The sequence below is a fragment of the Chionomys nivalis genome, chromosome 5 (assembly GCF_950005125.1).
Source record: "Chionomys nivalis chromosome 5, mChiNiv1.1, whole genome shotgun sequence".
NCBI classification, from domain to species: domain Eukaryota; kingdom Metazoa; phylum Chordata; class Mammalia; order Rodentia; family Cricetidae; genus Chionomys; species Chionomys nivalis.
The window spans coordinates 87,088,041-87,110,957 of NC_080090.1; the positions used below are offsets into that span (position 1 = coordinate 87,088,041).

General features: G+C 53.5%; 1 protein-coding gene across 1 annotated transcript; it reads right to left on the reverse strand.

Moving 5' to 3' along the window:
* Positions 1-1,479: 1,479 nt before the first annotated feature.
* Slc45a3 (solute carrier family 45 member 3) lies at positions 1,480-20,488 on the reverse strand. Its single transcript, XM_057770210.1, has 5 exons — positions 20,424-20,488; positions 7,130-7,519; positions 5,725-6,513; positions 4,979-5,244; positions 1,480-2,994 (listed from the first exon to the last, which is right to left on the reverse strand). Exons 2-5 carry the CDS (start codon positions 7,299-7,301, stop codon positions 2,551-2,553), a joined length of 1,671 nt encoding a protein of 556 aa, XP_057626193.1. The 5' UTR covers positions 7,302-7,519; positions 20,424-20,488; the 3' UTR covers positions 1,480-2,550.
* Between the last annotated feature and the right edge of the window lie 2,429 nt (positions 20,489-22,917).

Consider the following 22,917-nt stretch of genomic DNA (forward strand, 5'->3'; position numbering starts at 1 on the left):
TCAGTGTTCTCTTGCTGTGAAGACACCATGACCACAGCAACTCTTACAAAGGAAAGCACTTAATGGGGCTGGCTTACAGGTTCAAAGGTTTAGTTCATTATCACCATGGCGGGAAGCAGGGTGGCACACAGGCAGACATGGTGCTGGAGAAGCTGAGAGTTCTACATCCAGATTCCCAGGCAGCAGGAAGACAGCAACACCTGGCCTGGCTTGAGCTTCTAAAACCTCAAGCCCCCACCCCACCCCCTCACCCTTGTACCCCCAGTGAGACAATTCCTCCAACAAGGCAGACAAGCAGCTGAAGGGCCTATTCAACACATCAAAGCTGGGCCTGGCTGCCAGTTCTCCCAGCATCCTTCAGCTTACAGGGGATGCATGAGCTGAATATTTAGCAATTATTCTATACTTCCTGGATAACATGGCATTATGGTCAAGTGGCTAAACAGTTTATTTTTAAATTGTGTGTGCGTACATGTGTGTATGTGTGGGTGTCTGCTGAGGCGGGAAAAGTTTGGCCCCCCCTAAAGCTGGAGTTTCAGGAGCTTGTACACCTGGGGAATGGAAGTGTGATTCTCTGCAAGAGCAGTGAGGAGCCACTGAGCAACCTCTCGAGCTGAAGTCTGATTTCTTAGAGCTACCTACCCAAGGTTTACAGGTGAACAAAATGGTCTGGCATATGACTTTTAAAAATAACCCCTGGAGAGGAGCTGAAACAAACAGCGTGGTCTGAGTTGTTGAAGCTGGGCTCTGGTTATACCAACATACCCCTCAGGACTGTTTGGCAAGTCTCACAATTAACTTAAATAATACGGAGAACATTTATTTGGATTTTATTATGTGTACCACATGTGTATGTCGGTGTAGAGGGTAAGTCTGACTGAGGGGTGTCAGATCCCCTGGAACTGGAGTTTACAGGCAGTTTTAGGTGATATAGGTGCTGGGAATTGACCTTGAGTTCTCTGCAAGAAGAATATGTGCTCTTAACCACCTAGCCATCTCTTCTTCTCCAGCCCCATAGAAAACATTTTCAGAAGTCACATGAGCCCTTTTGTGGGTATTAATGTACTGAGCACATTAGGCAGGAAAACTAATCAGGATTGGAGCGTTCAGGGAGAAAGCAAGGCAGGAAGGACTGAATTTGATCAGAGCCGGAGAGAAGAATGTGATGTAAAATGGGGGTCGCCACTGCACCCTACTGCTGAAATCCGGCTACACTCTAGTGTCCTAGGAATGTTCCATCTTCTGTGACCCTTTTGAGAAAGAAAAGTGTACCTTGATGCACTTAAAAGACTTCTCTATCCCAGTCACCTGGGTGATGGTCTATGGCGCCATCTGCTGTCTACAAATGGAACTGAAGCTGCCAAAGCTGAGTCCCCAGGAACCAAATTAGGCTGATTTTAGCATGGACCCTTCTCAGCCAGAAAAGACAAACATGCACCAAGTAAACATATAAGAAGCTTTTAATTTTGTCACCATAAACATTATACTCTGATTTCTCACATACAGTATAAAATATTTACTCTGCTAAATAAATAAGACACAACATTATTGCAATCAGCACTGAAATCCACCCCCTAGACGAGAGCTCCTTGGCTCTGGCAGGGAGTAACTCCTGAGTTTGTGTGAGATTCCCCAGGCTGTGACAGATACGCCCCCGAGGCTGCGACGGGCAGAGGCCTTAGGAACCACACTTGTGCTTCGGGTTCAAAAAGTCCCACATAGAGGTCATGGAGCCAGTGGACAGAGTTGGCAGGGCAATTGCTTCATGGGTTCAGTCCTACAGGGGGGCAGTGGGGGAGTCAGGGAGCCAAGCTGGGACGAGAGAAAAGTGGGGACATCTCATGGCTCTCAGTCAGGGTGAAGAAGACTGTCCAAGGTACCGGGCTAGGCAGTTTGGGGGACCGTATCTATCACCCTAGAAGAGGAGTCTGGCAGTATTGGCTATTTTAGGGGAACCAATCCTTGGGGATCCCACCCTACTCAACTCCTAGGCACACAAAATGGGAATGAATTTTACTTCTAATGTGTTAAATAAATAATAAATTAAATATTTAAAGGCCTGTGCCTCCCTGATGGCAACACAAGGGCCAATGAAAGGGCCAACAAGCTGAGCCATTTCCCAGAAGAGGTGGCGTAGGAGACTCAGCAGAAAAGCGGTGCTGTGGACCGCGGGGTCTCATCATGCCTCTTAGGGCTCCTCCTTCCTTCTTCCGACCTGTCGAACCCTGTGGAGGAAAGGCCCATGCACGAGCAACAGGGGCAGAATCTGGACAAGAGACTTAAGAGGGAAGTTCATTCAGGTCCCCAAATCCTTCCGTGGTGACTCAAGCAGAGTCTTGGTAATGCACCGGTACAAACCCGCACTTGCATCCCTGTGGAACTTCAGCCGGCACGGCCGGCTTCTATCTGTGCAACTACACACCTCACAGCCTTAGGGGGGCAGCAGAGAGCTACACCACTTAGGCAGCACAACAGACCTGGAAAGGCCAGCTTAGCAGCCCTCTAGGCCGAGACTCCTGAGGCAGACCCTTCCTTGATGCCTTACAGCATCTACACAGAGTATTTGGACAAGTCATTCTTGTCAAACACCACCTGTGTAGCGAAGTAAATGGCGACCAGACCCAAGCCTGCAGCTGACACCATATAGGCGGTGACAGAGTGGCTCAGCTGGACAATGGAGCCCATCAACAGGGACGGAGCCACCTGGGACAGCAGGAACGCACTGTCCAGGATGGCGAGGTCCAGGCAAATGCCCCGTCCAGTCACAACCTTGGCCTCGGGTGGCTCACCCACCACCACTCGCATGGAGACATCGCAGGCGGAGGCCCCGCAGAGTGCAGGTGGAGGCACCAGGATGCTGCCGCTGCTGCCAGGGTTCACATGTCCATTGGGGAAGGGAGCTCCTGGCTTAGGGCCTGACAAGAAGCTGGTTGTTTGGCTGTCCTCACTGCTACCACCTCCAGCGTCCCCTCGGTGGTATTTGGGCAGGAACACCTGAGGGTGGGGGGCAAAAAGGAAACAAAGACAGGTATGTATCCAGGTGCAGGGATCCCCAGATAAGAGGAGATCTCCTCACTGCCTCTGACTCAGGGGCTCTAAGAAACCAGGCAACTGGCCTAAAAAAAAAAATTCCGAAAACTGGGGAGACTCTACTTGCTGTGGATCTAAACAGAAACCTGGAATTGGAAGCCTGAAGTCTACTCTAGCTTTTTTTTAGAATAGATAAGAAGCCAACAAACTCAGATCTGCAGGTTGAGAGAGGCACAGAACTCTCCAGAAAAGACAGAAAGAATGGGACAGACAGAAGCGAGACACAGAACAGAGAAACAAAACCCAAAGGAGGCACTCCAAAAGTCCCCAGTCCCACACAGGCTACCTCGACCTCCTACACACCCCTTCCTCTACTGGGCCACAGGAAGTCTTCACTGTCTTGTCTCTCCTCTAGGGTCCAGGCTCTGGCTGGAGATACTGCCCAAGGTGAGGTCATCACTGTCCTGGCCTTTGACCAAAGAGAGCCCAGAATTTGGGCCTGCAGAAGAGAGAGGCAGCAGCAGGAAGGCCATTATAGTGACCTCCACAGCCCAGCTGCCTGACCCCACCAACCCTAGGCCCCGATGGCCGGGGGCCTCCTACTGTAGGACAAGATGAGGTCTTATCCCATGCTGCTCTTCATGGAAGCCCGACGGGGCTGCCTGCACCAGAGAACGGGGAGCTGGCGGCCAAGGCTGGGGAGGCTCACAACTCATCAACCCATCCCATAGCTCAGAGAGTGGTAAAGGACAGACAGACAGGATGCAGGACCAAGCCTGTCTGCAGCTGCTGCTGGAGTCAGGCCTCTACAGACCCTGTCCTCAAGCCTGATCTTTGGACAGCAGCTTTTCTGGTTTTGTTTTTTTGAGACAGGGTTTCTCTAAGTAGTTTTGGAGCCTGTGCTGGAACTACCTCTGTACACCAGGTTGGCCTCAAACTCACAGAGAGCTCATCTGCCTCTGCCTCTGCCTCCGGAGAGCTGGGATTAAAGGCACCACCACCCAGCAGATAGCAGCTTTTAGAGCCCAGCACAGAGCTCCAAGAGAGCCAATAGAAGCCCAAGGGACCAGGTTTCCATTCCCAGCCCACCTCTTCACGTCTCTGCAAATTACTGTGATGCAAACTGCATGTGGCCAGGGCCGTATCCTTCCTAACTCTGAAAACTATGTGGGAGGCCTGTAGTCTCTCCCCTAAGCTACACCAACATGTGCTCCTTAGGGTAGAGTTCTGAATCCAGGTCTTTAAACTCAGTGAGGATAGGGCAGGGGTCGAGGTGAGCATGCTGTTTAGGTCAGGAGACCTCCCACAGAAGGGGCCTTCTGCAGGGGCTGGTTAGTGCTGGCCGGACAAGGAACCAGGTCCTCAGTTTATTGCTTAGGCAAACAAAGTCAGTATGTCAGGATCAGGTATGTGCTGAGGAGACAGAGAGGGGATGGAGGCAAAGGGGGAAACAGGAGAGGCGGGGGGGTGGGGGGTGGGCGACAGAGGCACAGGGAGGATTAGAAGGGAAACCAGAAAGAGGGGCAAGAAGAAGCCTTCTCCGTCTTGCAGCAAGCAAGATACAGATTGATCAAATTCCTCTCTGAAAGAATAGCTAAGGCCAGACTATTCCCGTGCCATCTGCTGCAGCCACACGCCAGGGACCCACACCCTACCTCTGGATACAGTAATACAGCCTGGAGTAGAGGGCTTCCGTTGCATGCTTATTCTCCAGGACTCCCAGCGACGGACTCTGCACTTCCTGCAATCATCCACTCAAGTGCTCTCTAGTTCTAAAGCCAGGAAGTCATTCCTAGAATCTAATCTACTCTTCTTCAGCAGCTGGAGCCTCTGGCCCCAGCTGTCCTCTCTGGTCAGAGAAAGCCAAGCCTCTTCTAACATCTCTGGTCAGACACCCCATTCAGAACGGCTCAGCCAGCCCCACCCTGTGCCTGGCCAATGGGAATACCTGTTTCTCGCGATGGTAGAGGGAGGCCAGTGTGTAAGGCAGGATCTGCAAGGCCGAGAAGGTGAAGCCGGTGAGGGCAGCCGAGGCTGTTACTACAACCACGCTGTGCGACAGGCATGTGGCACCAGCAGCCAGAGGAAAGGTCATCACACTAGCCAGATAGACTGCCCGGGTGCCAAACCGCTGTACCAGCCTGTCCATGACCAGGGAGAAGAAGAGGGAGATGGCACACTGCAGGAAGAGCCCCAGGCTGCCCATTCGGATGCCTGGGGGTAGGGAAAAAGTGGGGTAAGGACCCTACAAAGTCTGGGGGAGCCAGAGACTAGTGGCCATGGGCACCTGCTGCCCAGGGCCCTCCCCACCTGCCCACAACAATGGGATCTAGATTGTGGCCAGAGCTGTCAGATAAGGGCAAAGGAAGATACACTAAGGAAGAGGCACAAGTTGTATAAAGGAGAAGGGCTGAGGAGCACAAGATGGCCCCACACTGGCTCTAAGACAGCTCTGTGGAATGCCTGAAGTAGAAGGCATGGTGAGTTCCTGGGAAAGTAAGCAGGGAGCAGAAGGCCCGGTGGAAATGGAGCCATACAGACTTAGATGCCCTGTTGAGACCACAAGGATAGCACCCACGTTCACGAGCACACAGATGGATCCTTTTTCTTTTACTGACAGGGAGTTGGGGCCCAGGGTACTGTCACCAGGCAGGGCAGCACCCACAGCAGCCTCCCCTGGTGCCAAAGGCTTACCTTCATCATAGTGTCTCCGGGCCTCAGTGCCTGGCTCGGCTCTGGGTACGCCCTGGTACAGCCCCTCTCCCACAAAGTCTGTGTAGAACAGTGTGAAAGTCATGAGTGCCATCCAGCTGCACAGCTCAGCCACGAAGAGCCGACGCAGGGTGCGAGGCATGCGGCAGCACAGCTGGTGCAGCCGGGGAAACAGGGCGCCCAGATTCCGTAAAGCCAGGCCGACACGGCACGGGCAGCGGCGGCGGGGTGACGCGGAGGGGACCAGCAGCCCTTCTGCTGGCTCTGGTGGGCCCAGGACTGCCTCCTCGGCCACAAATAGAGTGGCTGCCATGCAGGCGAGAAAGATGAGGCTGAGGAGGCCAAAGAGGCATTCTTCCTGAGTGCCCAGGTAGGGGGCCAGGGCACTGGTGTCCCAGTCAATGGCAGGTAAGAGGTAGCCCAGGCAGCCCCCAAGGCTGATCATGAAGGCATAGACAGAGAAGGCTTGACGGCAGTGGTCTGGGTCCCGGAAGAGGTCAGAGAGTAAGGCCTCCAGCGGAGTGAAGCACACCTGGCCGCAGAAGTCCAGCAGCCCCACTCCCAAGATCAGCAGGGCCAACTCCAAGGGCCTGGTATCCGGACACAGCAGCCCTGCCAGCCAGCCAGCCCTTGGGATGAGAAAGAGGCTTAGCAAGACACCCAGGGACAGAGCCCAGATGAAGGGCCTCCGGCGGCCATAGCGCCCACGCCACTGGTCACTGGCTGAGCCGAGGAGTGGAACAGAGACCAGGCCCAGCACTGGGCCAATGCCTGCAAGGACAAACAGCACAAATCAGTGGTCGGGACAAGAGGGACAAGGGGGGAAAGGTCTAGCTTCTTGGCATGACAACATGTCATACTGAGGCCAGACCCCACACTTGGCGTTGGCAGGGACTCTGCTCCTCTCAGTATGGTGTATCACAGACACTGTGTTTTCAGGAAACTGTGGCAGGCATGTTAACACCCGAGAGGCAATGACATGGGTCTGCTGCGGGTTAGAAGCAGGGTTTCAACAAACGGCAGAACCCAGAGCCTGCACGCCTGCATCCTCACAAGGCATTCTTGGAGGAGGGAAGCCACAAGAATAATCACCTCTGTGGCTCTTGCCGAGCTCGTTCACACCATCAGAAGCCCACTCCACCTGTCCTGTGCCCGGGAAGGAAAATCCTGACTGGGAAACCATGGTGAAGTCCCAGTTCTACCGAGCAACGGACACACCAGCCAGGCTAAAGACGACAGACCTTGTCTCCCCTAAGCTTCCTTTTCCTTGTGTGTAAAGTTATCCCCAAGGGCTGGTGTGAACAGGAACAGGTAATGCTCCCACCCCTCCCAGGCAGATCTGCTGGGTATGTACTAGAACAGGCGGGAAGGAGGCCGAGTGACTCACCCAACACCATGGTCATGAACTTCTCCTCTACCCCGACTTCCAGCAGAAGGGGCGGCACATAGGTAATGCCAGCAGCCAGGCACACCTCCAGGCCAAAGGTCAGCAGGTTGACCAGCAGGAGCTGGGCTTTCCGATGCCGTAGCAGGCGGCTGGCCCACAGCCTCTGGATCATGATGGACAGGGCAGTTAGGGCTTCAGGGGCCGTTCACATACTCCACAGCTGCTTTGGCTCAGCCCTGCCATGGCGTCTCCTCACTACCACCAACTTCCTAGGGTTCAGCCAGACTCCCATTTCTGTCAGCCCTTTGGTACCAGTGCAGCATTTCATCCCACGCTAAACACACGACATCACGCAGTGCCTTGATGGGGACATATCTCATCAGTCAGATCCTAGAAGGGCAAGACAGTCACAGTCACGTGAAATGTTGGGACCCGGGCACCAGATCTGCGGTGTTTGCTTCACATTCTCTGAAGCCTACTCCTTTGCAGGCCAGTGAGGTAGCCCTATGCTCAGCTGCCCCCGACCCAGCCTCTCTGTCAGGAAAGCCATGTTAATATTCGTCTAGCATTGATAGAAGAGAAAATGACAATTGACCGTCAGCACGCCAAGGCCAAGCAGATGTCATTTTCTCTCTTCTGAAGCATCTCCACAATTGCACTTTTTGAAGAAACTCGGGACTGGCTCCCAAGGTGGCGCTGGACACCCTCTGCCAGGCCCAACTCATTTGCTTTTCTCTCCAACTTCCCAAGATGGGGCCACTCAATTCTCATTCAAAGTGATAGTTCTGGGCTGAGAGGTGGCTCAGTCAAGCGTCAACTGTGCAAGCAAGAGGCACTGAGTTGAGATTCCCAGCAGATTCTTAGCTGGGCACGGTAATGTATATCTGTAACCCTCAGGCTGGGAGGTAGAAACAGGACGATCCCGGGGTCATCCAGCTGAGTCAGTGACCCCCAGCTCCAGTGAAGACCTGGTCCCAGAAAATAACTCGGAAAGCAATAGGAGAGGACATTTGATTATCAATCTCTGGCCTTTGCACACACCGATACACATGCATATGAACACATACCACACACACACACAAATACTTCGAGGCGAGGGCGGGGGTAGAGGCTCAGTTGGCAAAGTGCCTGATACAAAAACATAAAGATCTAAATTCCGATCTCCACCACCATCTAAGAGCCAGTGTGGCCTCACTCATCTACAGTCCCAGTGCTGGGGCGGAGCCTGGCAGGCAGCTCTAACTCATCGGCCAGCCAGCCTAACCAATTGGTGAGCTCCAAGTTCAACGACAGATCCTGCCTCAAAAAAAATAGAGCGTCAAGGAAGACATCTACTTGCTAACCTCTGGCCTCCACTCACACAAACAAGAACACACAGCACACACATAATTATGCTTGTGTAACCTGTTAAAAAGCTAAACAATAAAGTGGCACTTCCTCTTCTCTACCCGAGGGCCTGAGCCATGCATGTCACACTGTAACCCCACGCCCCAGGCCAGATACATGAGGGAAGAAGAAAGGGGACAGGTCCTCACGTGGGGTTTCAACCTGTCACTGAGATGCAGAGTTCCTCTTGGAGCCCAAGGATCTCTTGAGTTTTCCCTTGAGTTCATTGTTCCCAGGAGGTGGGGGACAGTGCAATCCATACATGACTGTCATGGGACCACTCCTAAACCCCAGCCTCACAGCACAGGATCCTAGATCTCAGCCCTATGTATTGACTGGTACCATCTGAGATGATGCTGATGAGCCCTGAGCTAGTGGGATGCCATCGCTTCCTGGCTGACCTCTGGCCTCCATTCCCACAGTCCCTCCGTGGTTACTGGGTTCACTGGGTGAGTAACTGCCAGGTCTTGCTTCCCGACAGGCACTACTGCTGCCTGCTATGCAAACTATGAAAGAAGGGCATGGTGGGTAAGCAGTCCTACATACAGTTCCCTCACTTGGAATACTGAAGCAGGAGGCTCATCAATTTGAGGCCAGCCTGAACTACATAGTGAGCCCCAATATTAAAGGAGGGGTTGCGTGTAACTTAGAGGTAGAGAAACTGCCTAGCATGTGCAAAGCCTTGGGTTTAACCCTGCAGCAGCGCCACACACCAAGCATATACACACACGTGTGCACACACACAGTTTTTAAAGACTGAAAGGGGAAATTTCAAATCAGCATCAAAATGTACTAAAAGACCAGGTGGGGGGGGCAAGCCCTGGTGAGAAAAGCTAAGAGCCTGCCAACCTGCATTTACCCCAAAAGAGGAACAGGAAACAAAACTTGCCACTACACCCCACTGGGACACACCTTTCCACTCCTCACCAATCAACCCTATAAATGTTGCTGAAGAGAGGCTGCTCCTGATGGGGAGGGCTGAGGCTGCAGCTCCCTCCACACGTCCCCTCTGCCAACCATCAGCTCCTGATAAAAGACACTTCTTTTATCCTCTCCACTAACACCAGGCCCCATGCCCCCACCCCAGGGGACCCTGTGTCAAAAAGCTTGTAGTAGGTGCTAAGCTGCGTCTCAGAGAGACCAGACACCATATAGCTGAGGAAGGTCTGTCTACTCCATACTGGCCCCCTGGGGTTCAGCAGCTGGAAAACCAGGAAATACAGAACCTGGCAGCTCCCTCCCCAAAGTCCCTACACATTGGTAAGGGCTTATGAAAGGTTTATGGTAAGGTTTATGAAAGGGCAGCATGAAAAAGGAAGATAAAATAGTGACCCACACATTCCTGAAGCGGAAGCAGCGACAGTCATCAGTGTTAGCTGGGCTACTTGGGTTCAACTTGACCCCTGCCCTTTCCCTAGTGATACAGAGGGAAAGTTCCCCAGCCCAGAGGGGCAGGTTCTGGGGTAAAAGACTTCTAGCCATTCTACTCCCCACCCTCGCTTGGCTTGGGAGGGACTGGGCACTCTCCTGCACTGGGTTTAAGAGACCAGGTCCTCCTTGAGCAAACAGAGACTTTGCCAGACCCAACCTCACCCATAAACCTGCCCTTATTCTCCAAGTCCTGCTTTCTCCATTAGTCAGGTCACTCCACCTGCCTTCCTTCCCATAAGGCAGCTCTCCCTCAGTCCTCTGGGCACTTCTGGGAGTGAGGAGTTCTTAGGCCACCGGAAAAATAGGAACACAAGCATTCCCCATCCTCCTGCAGTCCAGGCAGCTTCTGAGCTAGGGTGCTTCTCTGCACCCCACAGAGATCCTCTACCTAGTATCTGGGGTCTGGGCCAGGGGCTCACACAATTGATTCATGGAAATGAGTGGGGTATAAGGCAGGCAGGCTCCCAGGCCTCCTCAGGCTCCCAGGCCTCTGCGCTTTGGTTGCTGAGTCTGCCCTCCCTCTTTTTATACCTTCTCTGCCCTGGAAGGAGAAACACTCTCGAGATGGCCCAACTTTTCTGAGTCCAGAATTATCCAAGGAATTCTAAGCTCCAAAGAACGCACCTCCCCCCAAAGTCCTACTTCCTTACCTCATTGCCCTACCCTCCTCAACTGCCGCCCTGATAAGGGTGTGCCAACCCCATTGCAGGCGCCCCCATGCCCTGACTCCAGCTGACAGAATTACCCGGGGTCCTCTGCCCCGGGTACCACTCTGGCGGCAGCACCAGAATGTGCTCTCATCAAAGCCGTGAAAGGTCAGATCACAGTTGCCCCTTTCAATCCGGGCTCCCTCATCCTCCTGGGTTAAGGAACACCAGCAGGGTGACAGGGTCTAACTCTCCCCATTTTCTTCTCGTCAGAGACTTTCAGATTCAGGTGCTTTCCCCACGACTTCTGGAGCGCTTGGTCTGCCAAACAGGAGATCAATCCGCAGAGCCAGCTGCTCACCTGGAGAGGGGTGGCAGGAAGAGAAAGGCGGAGGAAGGCTGACCAGGTCAGGGGAGGAAGGATGAGCATGAGCAGCCTTGCAGGTGCGGATGTTCCTCTCAAGCTTCAGACTTCTCCCTCCTCCTCTGTGGGTCCTGGTGGCCAGACAGCAAAACAGCCAGGAGAAACCACTCGGACCCTTCATGGAGCTTTCCCTAAACCATCCTTCCTCATCAGAATTAAAGCCTATGAAGGTGGGAGCATCAGTGAACTCTTAACAATTCTATGAACCTCAAGATGTAGCACCAAGCCCCAGGGCAGGCAACTCTTTGACACACTTCCCAGCAAGACTAGGGACCTGAGAAACGTGTGTGCAAAGGGATGAACAGATTCAGCAGAGGTGTGGGTTTAAAGGATGGAAAACCTGGTCTTCCTCCCAAACACACCAATAACATGCCCAGTCACTAACCCAGTGAGGGCCAAGACAGATCCTGCTGGCCCAGAATGCCCCCACTTCACCCCCAGCAGGCAGCCTAGGGAAGCGAAACTGAGTCACAAGAACAAACTTGGCCTGAACTTTGTCCAAAACTCAAAAGACAAGAGTGGAGGCCAGCATAGGAAAGTGACCCAAGTGAGCCCTGTCCTTCATGGCTCCATAGGGGAAGGGCGGATCAGAGGCGACATAAAGAGGCCTTTGAGGGCTTTCAAAGGGGCTCCTGCCACCCCGCACGGCTGAGGTGGCCCGGCGGAGCAGATACCCTCTGCTGACAGAGGCCACAGCCAGCAGAGTCTGGGACAGGCCCCGCCCGCCACTGTCACACAGAAATTCTATGGCCTCTTTATGCATGCCGGAGTCCCCACACCCCGCCCAGGCACATCAAACAGCCTCGGCCCTCACACTGACCCCGCAGGCTCTGCGACCCTGTGTCCTCCCCTCCACACTCACAAAGAGGGCTGCTTTCTCACAGACGGGGTCCGCTGGAGACTCATAACACACTTCTCTAGCCGGCACCACAACCCACCGTTCTTCCTGGAGAGAGAAACCTGGTAGGGACTGTCTCACACCAGGCACAGCCAAAGAAAGGGGTTGAGCATCCCAGTTCAACTTCTCTGGCCCACTCCAGGCAAGGCCAGAGGGAAAGGAGGTAGGGACCCCTGCTCCTCCACAGTGGACGGGATTCAATGCTTTGTTCCACACTGAGCAGCCCCTTGAGGCTGGCAGCAAGATGATGATCCTCTGGGGTCTGAGTGTTTCCCAGCGCAACACTCCTACTGCCCATACATACCCTTGCTTCAGTCCCAGGAGACCAGTGCCCTGAGCCTTGCCTAATAGAATTTGGTACACAGCACTCTAAGCTGCATCCTCATGGTAGCTTCATAAGGAAACTTAGAGACATCTTGAGGCACGGAGCTTGCAGACCTCACGCAGGTGCTGTGGAAATGTCTACCTGGGCTTCTGGGACGGGGACGCAGCGTGGAACCACTAAGTCCCCATACCTCCCAGCTTATCACTCACTGGTCTTTGGCTTTCTGGGACCCGCTATTTCCAAACGGGGAGGGTCTGTTTATCCCTTGTCCCACTCAAGAAAAACTCCACAGTGACTACTCAAGCAGCACCACCTCACAGGCATCTGAGGACCCCCTCACAAGGCAACCTCGCCACTGTGAGGGAACCCTAACAAAGAACAAGGGCTGGGCAGAGGGAAGGGGGACCCGGCCCCACCCCAGGCAGGTTCCCCAGCTCCTGCCTCCCCTGTGGTTGGGAGGCCAGGGATTTAGAGTTCACCCTGCTGAGCTGCCTTTTCTTCCTTCAGACTAGAAGCCTTCTGCTCAGCAGCTTGTCAGAGAGAGTGAGGGGCTGCAGGCCGGGACACAAAGGGGGATTAGGGAGAAACCTCTGGGCCTGTGGAGTAATCCATCAAACTCTCCCCCGCTGCCAGCTCTGGCCCCTTCCCACTCAGTTCCCCTTCCAGCTGCTGCTGCCCCCCCACCTCCTCCTGCTCCAGAGTCCTGTCACAACCAGGCAGCAAAGAGAATCCCAGGCCCTGGGGGGGCAGCGGGGGCACACCAGAGACACTGGGAAAAGGGCAACGGCTCCCTCCCCCCACTCCCTTGAAATGTGTGAAAACCCAACAGGTGGCAGTGGCTCGGAGGAAAGTGGCCTTTGTTGCGGTGTCTAAGAGCCCAGCGCTGCTTCGGAAGGAAACAAATGCTAGAGCCTGGGGGAAGGGGAGGGGAAGGGGTAACAAGCCATCCCTGGAGGCCGCGCGGATCTCCCCTCCCCTCCCCTCTCCAATCTAGTGACAGGGACTCTGGGGCTGGCCTGAACCTCACCTTGGCCAGCAGTCAGTCCTGGCCGGCCCTGGTGACAGTCAGCACACACACGTGTCTGCTCCACAACAGCTACCACGCACAGTCACACTGTATGTGTTCTCCATACCAGGACAAGCAGCAGTCTTCTACCAGAAGGAACCCTCTTCCATCCCTGGGACTCTCCTGCACCCTGGCAGGTTCCACAATAACCCAGCTTCTGGGGGATGCCAGTTTCAGCCTGCTTGTAACTTGACCTACTGACCCTTAGTTTCCACATCTATAGCTCATAATTGCAGTTAGCCCGTGTGACTGCTGGCTACATGCACGCCAGCCCCACTGCCAATCAGTTTACTCCGCCAGCCACTGGGTGATAGGGGTGCAACTAGCATGCCTGTTTCACAGAAGGAACTTCATGCCGCTGACTTCAGGCTGCAGGTATGGCTCAGTGATAGGGTGCTAGCATGCAGAATGTTCCGGAGTTCCAGCCTGAGCACCACGAAGCCAAAATCCTACAAGCCAACAACTTTGAAGCCACGCGAGGAAAAGGCTAAGAAGGGCCTTCGGTGGAGGGAACCTGGGAGGGGCTTTCTCATGACCTAACAGAGCGGTTGAAAAGATCCATTCTCCTCAGCTTCCCCTCTTCCCCCATCTACAAGGCCTCTCACCAGATCCCAGCAGCCCCCAGTGGCAAGAGGAATGCCAAGAATGTAAACGCCTTCCCAGGTGCTGGCCCCAACAGGTGAGGCGAGGTCAGTGCCACAGATCTGCTGCCGAGGGAAGGCTGTCCCGTGGTTACCAGACAGTTGTTTCCATCTACAGGGACAAGGATGACAATAGCTGACCCGACCAACTGCCCAGCGGACACTGAGTACATGCCAGGAGCGTGGTAGATCTCGTAATAAAGGTCTACCACACAGACTTGCTATTTCATAGTCCTATTTCCCAAGAAACAAACTTCAGTTTCAGAGAACCTCCAAGGTTGAAAAACTAAAACCAGGAAATCTGCAACCATTCAAAATATTCTGGAAGACACTTTGAACTGCGAGCCAGAAAGATGTAGTCCTATTTCGGCAGCACTGATAACTGTGTAACACAGCCATTTCACCGCCCTAGGACTCAGTTTCCACACCTGTAAAACGAGAGCTAATCTAATGCCTCCGGTGCACAGTGAGGTGACCTAGCACCTGTCCTGGGTCTCCGCGAGGGTGATCTCATGGGCAGGTGTCCCCTGACAAGGCCACAGGGCATCAGGGAGGGGCTGGTCACAGCCGGTCTCCCATGAGTCAGGGAGATGCAGTGGGGAAGAGCTCCCCAGCAGCACTTACCCCATCAGGCCCCGAGTACACACTGCTCAGATCCCAGCACTAGGCCAAGGTCAGAAGTCACCTGAAATGCAGCCGAGTAAGCAGGGCGCCGGGACAGAACTGCCCTTTTTGCTCCTCTCTCCTGGAGCTGGACTCTGTTCCTGGCAGAAATCAGTAACTAAATTCCTTCTATTCTTGGTCCACAATAAAAGCAGAGTGTCAAAAAGTCCTGAAGTCCTCTACAGAGGAGGAAGAGAACCAAGGGAGTAACGGGGGTCTCGGCACAGTCTCCGGGCCACTCAGAAGATCCCCCCCCACTCTTTCAGAGCCTCTGCAAAGTGAAACTTCAACAGCCTTTCTCTCAGTGAACTTGACACCTGTCCATCAGCCAGGCCAGCCTGGGCAGCTCTTCCCATGGTGCACACAGCCAATCGGAGTCCTCTCCCTTAGCCTGGCCTCTTTCTAGAGGTGAGGAACACAAGAGAGAGGCCAGGGCTGAGCATTTGAGCCAAATTCAGGGCTGAGGAGAGCCCTAGGCAGAGGCTCTGGATGCCCTACCTCCAGGGTCATAAGTCTGGTGGCCCCTCTCTACCCTGACATACTCAAGTCTGTGATCAGTCTGTAATGAGAAGGGTCTGGGGCAGTCAGTTCTGTGGAAGTGTAGTCCCAAAGACGAGGAACACACCTGTAATCCTAGCATTAGTGAGGCTGAGACAAGAGGACTATGGGTTTGAGGTCAGCCAGGTCTTCATGGTGAATTCTAGGCCAGCCAGGGCTACACAAGTGAGATTATGTCTCAAAAACAAAGCAGGCTGATGATCTAGTTCAGTGGGAACAGCTTATATAGCTTATAGTTGATCCCAAACCCAGAAAAAACAGTCAAGCAGGTGAACAAGGTTAAGAACAGATCCCAAAAGAAAACATGAAGAAGCTGGTTTACCCACCCTTGGAGGAAGAACACCTCAACGTGCAACCTAAAGAAATGTCGAAGAGAGTGGTTGTGGCATGCACCTTTAATCCCACACTCGGGAGGTAGAGGCAGGCAGATTTCTGTGAGTTCGAAGCCATCCTGGTCTACACACAGCAGTTCCAGGACAGCGAGGGCTACACAGAGAAATCTGATGTCGAGGAGAAAAAAAAGAAGTGTCTAAGAGCCCTAAAACGTGCCCATCAGTACTCACAGAGCCGAGTTCTTTACCATCCCCCCACACCAGTGAAAGTGATGGAGGCACAGAAATAATTGATTAGAGCTCTACTTAGCAGAAGTGTGATCCGTGTGCAGGTCAGGGGGTGTAAGAGCTAAGACACAGGCCAGCAAGTAGGGGGCACGGCACTGTCAAAGTCAAAGCTTCCTGGAGGAAGTGGACCTGTGGCTGAGTCACGAAAGGTAAGCAGGTGCTGCACACAAAGGGCACAGAGCCCCTGGAGCCTGGGATTTCCAAACACAGCCAGGCCTCCTCCTGGCCCCTCTCCAGTGAGGTATACAGGAAAGAACATGAGAACCAAAGCCACACCACTGGGTTCTGATCTCAGATCCGGCTCTCAGATCGGTGTATCCTAGATGGTCACACCTCCTTGGGCCCAAGACAGGGGAATTCACTGGCATTTGGCTCGTTTTTGCTTTAAGCTATTTCCCCTTTCTGAGCAGCCTCTGCCCTTCACCTGAACCCTTTAGCTCAAGTCCTACACCTAATCCTTCAGGACCCCCTGAACCCCAAGATGTCATGTTCTTTCTCTTCCCCCGACTCTTTGCCACAACTAAGGCACGAGGCTGGATTCTGCATTTGCTCCTCAGTCTCTGGTTTGCCCCTTTCCCATGGCACCCACCCTGTGCAGTCCAGACAGCAAGAAGCAGAGCACAGTCCAAGCACTGGGGGTCCAGAGGGCAGACCAAGACAGGAATCTTTTGATTGGATGAGGGAGCCCAAGAGTCAGTCAGGGCACTCTCAGGCATCTGGGTGCACAGATCTCCAGCAACAGGGGCTGAGATTCTACATGGCTATACCCCTACAGTGATGAAGTGCTCCTAGCTTGGATACTATTTGCTAGCTCCAAGTACACTTGAGATTAGATGCTTGAGGGTGCTGAAGGCCCTCTAGGGAGAGGAACTGCTGTTGGTCCTGAGGGTACCCCATCTGACTGGCCATTTAGCCTGGCCTGGGTTTGATGACCAGTGACAGTGAGGATAGGGGTTTCTTCCAATCTTCTTTATTCTGGCTTGTCCCAGCACCCCAGCGAAAGTGATGTCCAGAGTTTGGGGAAGGCGAACATTTTTTTGAGTATCTGGTTTATGCAGATTTTGCCAATATATGTCACATCTAATTCCCACCACAGCCTTGCAGGGTGACTAAAACCTCCACCTTACAGAGAAAGCAAGCCAACAGTGTAGGCAGGATGACATCTTCAACCTCGGAATTAAAAAGGCTCCCCATTCCAGTCCCTCAGCAAAAGAGGAAGAAACACAGACCCTGTAGCAGAAAATGGGATTAAACAGGTAATTCTGGCCAAAGATCAGGACGCTGATAAGGCTCTGTCACTGCCCCGTTCCCCCTCCCACCCCCACCCCAGGCAACACTCAATACACTAGACAAAGCTCGGTACTCCAGCTCTGCTGCTGGGAGTCAAGTGGCATCAGCATTTGAGACGCTGGGCCTGGCACCAACTGGTCCAGCCTCCACACACACTGTCCAGCAAGCAGGGCCGCTGGCTTTTCATAGGAAGTTGGGACCGCAATCTAACCCAGTGACGGAATGAAAGCCTAGAAAGCTAGGCTGGGCTTTCCTCGTGGATACCAGAAGGTAGCGTGAAAGACCACAAAGGCTGGAGAGAGAAGACAGTTCTCACTTCAGGGCACCCTCCCCACAGTCTTCCTAAAAGAACATGTAACCTATCTACACACATTCACTCCCTTACCTCACAGTGCCCTCCTTCAGACTGTGAGTATACTCCTGGGAGGGAGGCAGGCAGTGGTTTCTGCACTAGTCATAGAACACGTCAGAAAGTACAGAGATGTCCACCCAGTCTTGGTTTGTTCGTTGCACCGGACCCAAAATTCAACTGCAAATGTGTTCCTCATGGTTTATGTATGGTTATATATGGTGACAGTCCCTGACTAAGAAACCAGTTTCTAACTTAATCCACCATGATTGCCTGCACACAGCAGCAGCTGACATTTATCTTCATAAGCAGCCACTCTGCACAGAGGTTTACCTGCAGCCGTCTCCTTAATCCCGAAATCCTGGAGGGCAGGTCCTCCTATGCACAGTCAGGAGCCAGTAACTCACTCTGGAGGAAATGGAATCTGAGCCACTTGCTAGGGCCAAGTCTCTTAGCGACTTGAACAAACTTCCCAAAGGCACAGGAGTCTAAAGAAGTCTAAGACAGTGGCTTTTAAAAAAAATAAATATAAAAAGAGCAGGGCTCAAGTTGGGCGTGATGGTATACACCTATAATCCCAGCACTAGAGCGCTCAAGACAGTTGTGAGTTCAAGAGCAGCCTGAGCTCCACAGACACTGTCACAAAAAACAGCAGGGCCCCCAAAGAGTCTCAAACCAGTTGCTGCAGACCATCCAGACACGGGTGATAAATATAAGATAAATATAACAGCTCAGACTAGCGTGCATTGAGCATTTACTACATTTTTTTTCAGACAACAAAATGGGTTTGCTTGTTTTGCTGCGGGGGGGTTATTTATTGTTATTTTAGTCTCACTTAATTCAGGCCATCCTGGAACTCATTAAGTAGACGAGACTGGCCTTGAACTCCTAATCCTCTTGCTTCTGCCTCCCAAGTGTTCTGAGTTTACAGGTGTAGGCCATCAGGCTGGGCTAAAGACACACAGTTAAATTCTATATATGTTATTTGATGAAGTTATATGTTTAGACTGCGTGTATTCTTTTTAGTGCTATTTGTGCGTTGTAATTAACTTAAATAACAAAGCTGTACAGAGGGCATGGTCATTATCATCATCGTCCCCATTTCGCAGCAAGGTTGAAAAGTTAGCACAACTAGCAGGCTAGTGGAGCGCAGCCGGTGGAGCGGAACAGGCGACGGAAAAGCCGCCTCTCCTGGCAGTCTGTGTTCTCATCCCCCCCCCCCCAGTGCAGTAAGGGTCCAATGGTTCCCACCTGAAGTCAGCCTTACTTCCGGTGACCTTGAACCATTCACCCCCTCCCCCCCACACACACACCTTCCTGCCTTTCTGTCCCCAGAGCTCTGCCTAGGCTCTGTTCCAGCTTGAGACCAGTACCCAGAAGCCTGAAGGGCATAGTGACCACCCAGGGACCTTGTCCAGTTCCTCTTCCAGCTCCTCCAGGGTTACTCAAGAGAACCAGGAAGACAGCGGATTTCACCCTCCACCCCAAAAGTGCATAGGAAATCTCCGCTTGGGCTTGGAAAAAGACCCTAACTGGGGCCCGTGTGTCCAGAGCGGTATCCTTAGACTCATCCGGTGAGTCAAGCTCCATTCTCTGGGCACTTTTAGTACAGTCTTGCTTCCAGGACAGCCCTGGAGCTGGGGCTGGCCAGAGATAAGGGAGGAATGAGGGGATGAAATGGATCCAACAGAAGGGCCAGAGGCTTCAAACATGTCCCTCTTACTCCCTAGGACATGGAGCTGTGTGGGGTTCTGAGGCTTCCTGTCCAGCATATAGTTCTTGGGCCCCTCCTCTTCCCAGGTCCATATGTCAACCTGTTCCCCACGCCTTAGGCACGTGGGCCCACACCGAAGCTGTAATTCTGGGAAAGGAATTGTGCTTCACGCTTAGGAAACAGAGGTCAGAAACTCTAACAGTCTCACCCTCCCTACCGAGTAAAGCTTCCAGGAGCCCAGCAAGAGTCATTCTGAACCCCGTGTCTACACCATGCCCGCCTGCAAGGCCCCAACTGGACTATTCAAAGTTCAACTTAGCTGGGGTAGGGTCTGCCACAGCTGGCATCAAATTCTCTCCAAGTACCCACCAGACCAAACTCCTCCTACCTCCAACTCAAGACTCCCGAGGAAAGAGGAAGCACCGGGTAACCGTGGCCTTGAACGAGTCAAGTGCGTGTCACGAAGGAGTGGGCTGAGTCGTAGGTCAAGGGAGAGAGCAGTCTCAGGGTTCCCTGGAGGGGAGCGGAGACCAGCGGAGGGATGAGCCTGCAGGCTCCTGGGGTTTCTTCAACAGGCGTGCTACCGCCCGCCTAGCGCTTTCTAGAACCGCAGAGTACTCCCCATCCCTACCTGAGCCTTGGGACACAGGAGCTACAGACCGCGCTGCTTTCCCCTCCGCAGGAGAATAACCGAAGCAGAGAGAAGGGGCACAGAATCGCGCGTGTACACATACACTCACCTATCCAGCCTCAACTCCACCAAAGCCTTGCCCCAATTCTACCGCCAAGAAAGTTAGGTCCCCCTTCTGTCCCGAACCACGGCGCCCAGCCGGAGGCCCCTTCTCGGACTCCCCCTAAGTGTGAACTGTGCACGCCGCGGTGACTCATCTGCCCCTTTCGGGCGAAGCCCAGACAAGGGAAGAAATAAACGCAACTTTCCAAAGAAAACTCTGCAGCGGGAGGCTGCAGCAGGGCCGGCCTGGCCCGGGACTCCACGGCCCCGATCCCGCCCTCCGCGCGCGGTCCCGGACAGCAGGCGCCGCAGCTCAGCGCTCCCGGAGGAAGCGCACTCCGCGCGGACGCGAGCGGGCGCCCGCCCTGGGCACCGGGCCGCCAGGGGCCGCGCCCTCCCCACGAGCCTCCTCTCGCGCAGGGCCGGGACGCCACGGCGCGGCCCCATCCCGCGGGAAGCAGAACGCCAACCGCCGAGCGTGGCCACCGGCGCGCTCCTTTCCCACCGGGACCGGCCCCTCCCCTACCTGGCCCTGCGCGCGGCTGTCACCTGGGGCTGGCGCGTGCTAGTTCGGACCCCTGCTTCTCCAACGCGCGCCAGCGGGCGGCTTTTAAATCTCCAGGTTACTCGGTGGGGGGGAGAGAGCATGCGCGCTGGGGCTGCCAGGAGGGGGGCGGGGCGAGGCGGGTCGGAGGTGGGGGGGTGCTGGGAGGGGATGGAGGGGTGGGGCCGGTCCCCAAGGGAAGAAAGCGGGAGGTGGAAAAGCAGTCTCTTTTCTGGTCGCGGCCGGACGGGCAGCCCCCGCGTGGCTCCTAGACTGCCCTATCATTACCTAGGGCCGTGCACCGCCCCCTCTGCCGCTCGCCACCAAAACATTTTGGTAAAAACTACCCGGCTCCATGGGGTACCTCCCCTCCGCTCCCGAGGCAGTCTGCGACCATTACCCGCGCGTGCCATTCTGGACATCCTGCTGTCCAGGCACAGCCACGACTCGGGTACCCGCCCTGGCCCATACCTTGAAAGGATCTGTCACATTCTGCGAGTTACTCTCCCTGCTCTCAGAAAGCTAACTCAGTGCCTCCTTCTGCAACTCAAAGACAAACTCCCAATTCTTTTTTTTTTCTACTGTGATTATGTATACGGAAGGAGAGGTGATAAATTGCCACCCAAATGTTCCCAGTCAATGTTTAGAAAAGTCCCTTGACTAGCAGGAAGCCAGTGCAGGTGAGAGGCAGATCGCTGCGGTTCTGGCCTGACCTCAGGGTGGAGGACAGGGTCTTTATTGCGTCTCTTTCATCCATGGAATTTTATAAAGAGAGGAGAAATTCATTTAGGCGACTTGTTGATTTCAATATCACAGGCCAGGGATTTCTGCGGATTTTTGTGGTGCACGAGATTCAACTGATTATAAAATATTAGAAGAAAATGTTACATTGATATGTGTTGTGTGTTAGGCTGAGGATTATTTTGATTGTCTCGGTATGAATATGAGAATAGACCTTTTTTTCTTGTCATTCTCTGAGCAAGATAGACATAACAAATTCTTACCTGTGTGAGCATTTATATCGTATTAAGTGTGTGTAATCTGTCAATGAGATGAAGTCTTCAGGAAGATGTGTGTAGGTTTGTGTTCAAATACACCATGCTACACCACGAGATCTTGAGATGGATCGGGTATCCGTAGGGTCCTGGAACCATCTGCACTACCAAGTCCCAGGAGATGCTTTTGATGGGAAGGACCTGGCTGGCCTTAGGTCGAAACTGGCCTCTGTGGTGCTGGATTGCAGTGCTAGCCCGGTGTTAACCAGCTGTGCACCACGGGGCAAGTCCGTCCCATGTTCTGGGTTCTGTTAGAAGAGGCAGCTAGTCGGCTAATCCTTAAAGGCATCCCCGGGTGGGAGGATGGGGGCAGAATAGAAAGGGAGATATCAAAGGGAGAAGTGGAGTAGTGGGGAAGAGAGTGTGTGTGTACAGGGGCAAGCAGAGGACAAAAATGTCAAGAGTTTACATTTTGAGTCATTAAGTTCAATTTGAAAACCATCTGGGCATGGCCTTTCTGGGAGCACATGAGCCTCCATCCCTAGCCGGGACTCTGGTTTTCCAACATTTTCGGCATGGTTCTTTGTGGCCAGCAGAGAGCCCAGGAGTCCTGGGTCCCTGAGCGAGTGTCCCCTTTGCCCTAGGATAAAGGGCAGGAGTCAGGGGGAATGCTCGGTCAGGTGGTCAGGTGGAAAATTACAGAGCCTGGAAGAATGGACAGTGGTATTTTCCAGGCTTGGGAAAGCACAGCGGGAGCAAGAGTGTTGTCCTACCTCAGAGGACTGGGAGTGCGCTGTCGTCTGGGCTTCATTCCTTGCTCCGGGGAAGAGGGAGAAGGGCTCCAGAGAGTGAGGGAACAGCTTTGTAGGAGACCCGGCAGCCTGCCTGCCACCTGAACAACTGCCTGAGACTGTGTTTTCCACAAAGGTGCTTCCTTCCCAAGCCACAGGGAGACCTTAGTGCCTTAGGCCATCCTGCTCTAATATCCCTTCCTCCTTGTGCAGCCTTCTGCCATAATCCTGGGTAACTAGTATGCCAGGAACTGTTTCTGAGTGCTTAAGACTACCTAGGCCACAAATATTACTTAAAGACACTGAGGCAGTTTCTCAGTTTCTCTCTTTTCCCCACAACCCCCAGATCACAGTCTGTGGCTGCAGAAGCCTCTCATCTAGCTCTGCCTGTAACTTCGGAGCACAGAGGAGTTGTCACACCTGTGTTCCTCCCCGCAATGCTGAGGCCCTTCTGCACAAATAGCACTGAGTAGGAAAACCACCAGGAGCCTTGCCTTCCTCTCCTGTCCCTCCCCCATTGTTCACATGTGCACACACATACTAAAGCCCTACTCCCTAGTCACTTCCCATTTATAGGAAATGGGGGATGATGTGAGGAATAAGGCCATCCTTGGGGACCTGCTAATAGTCTGGCTGGATATTGGAGAAACCAAAGATGCTGGCAAAATGCATTAGCAGATTCTGCCCCACCCCCTCCTCATCTTCTCCCCATT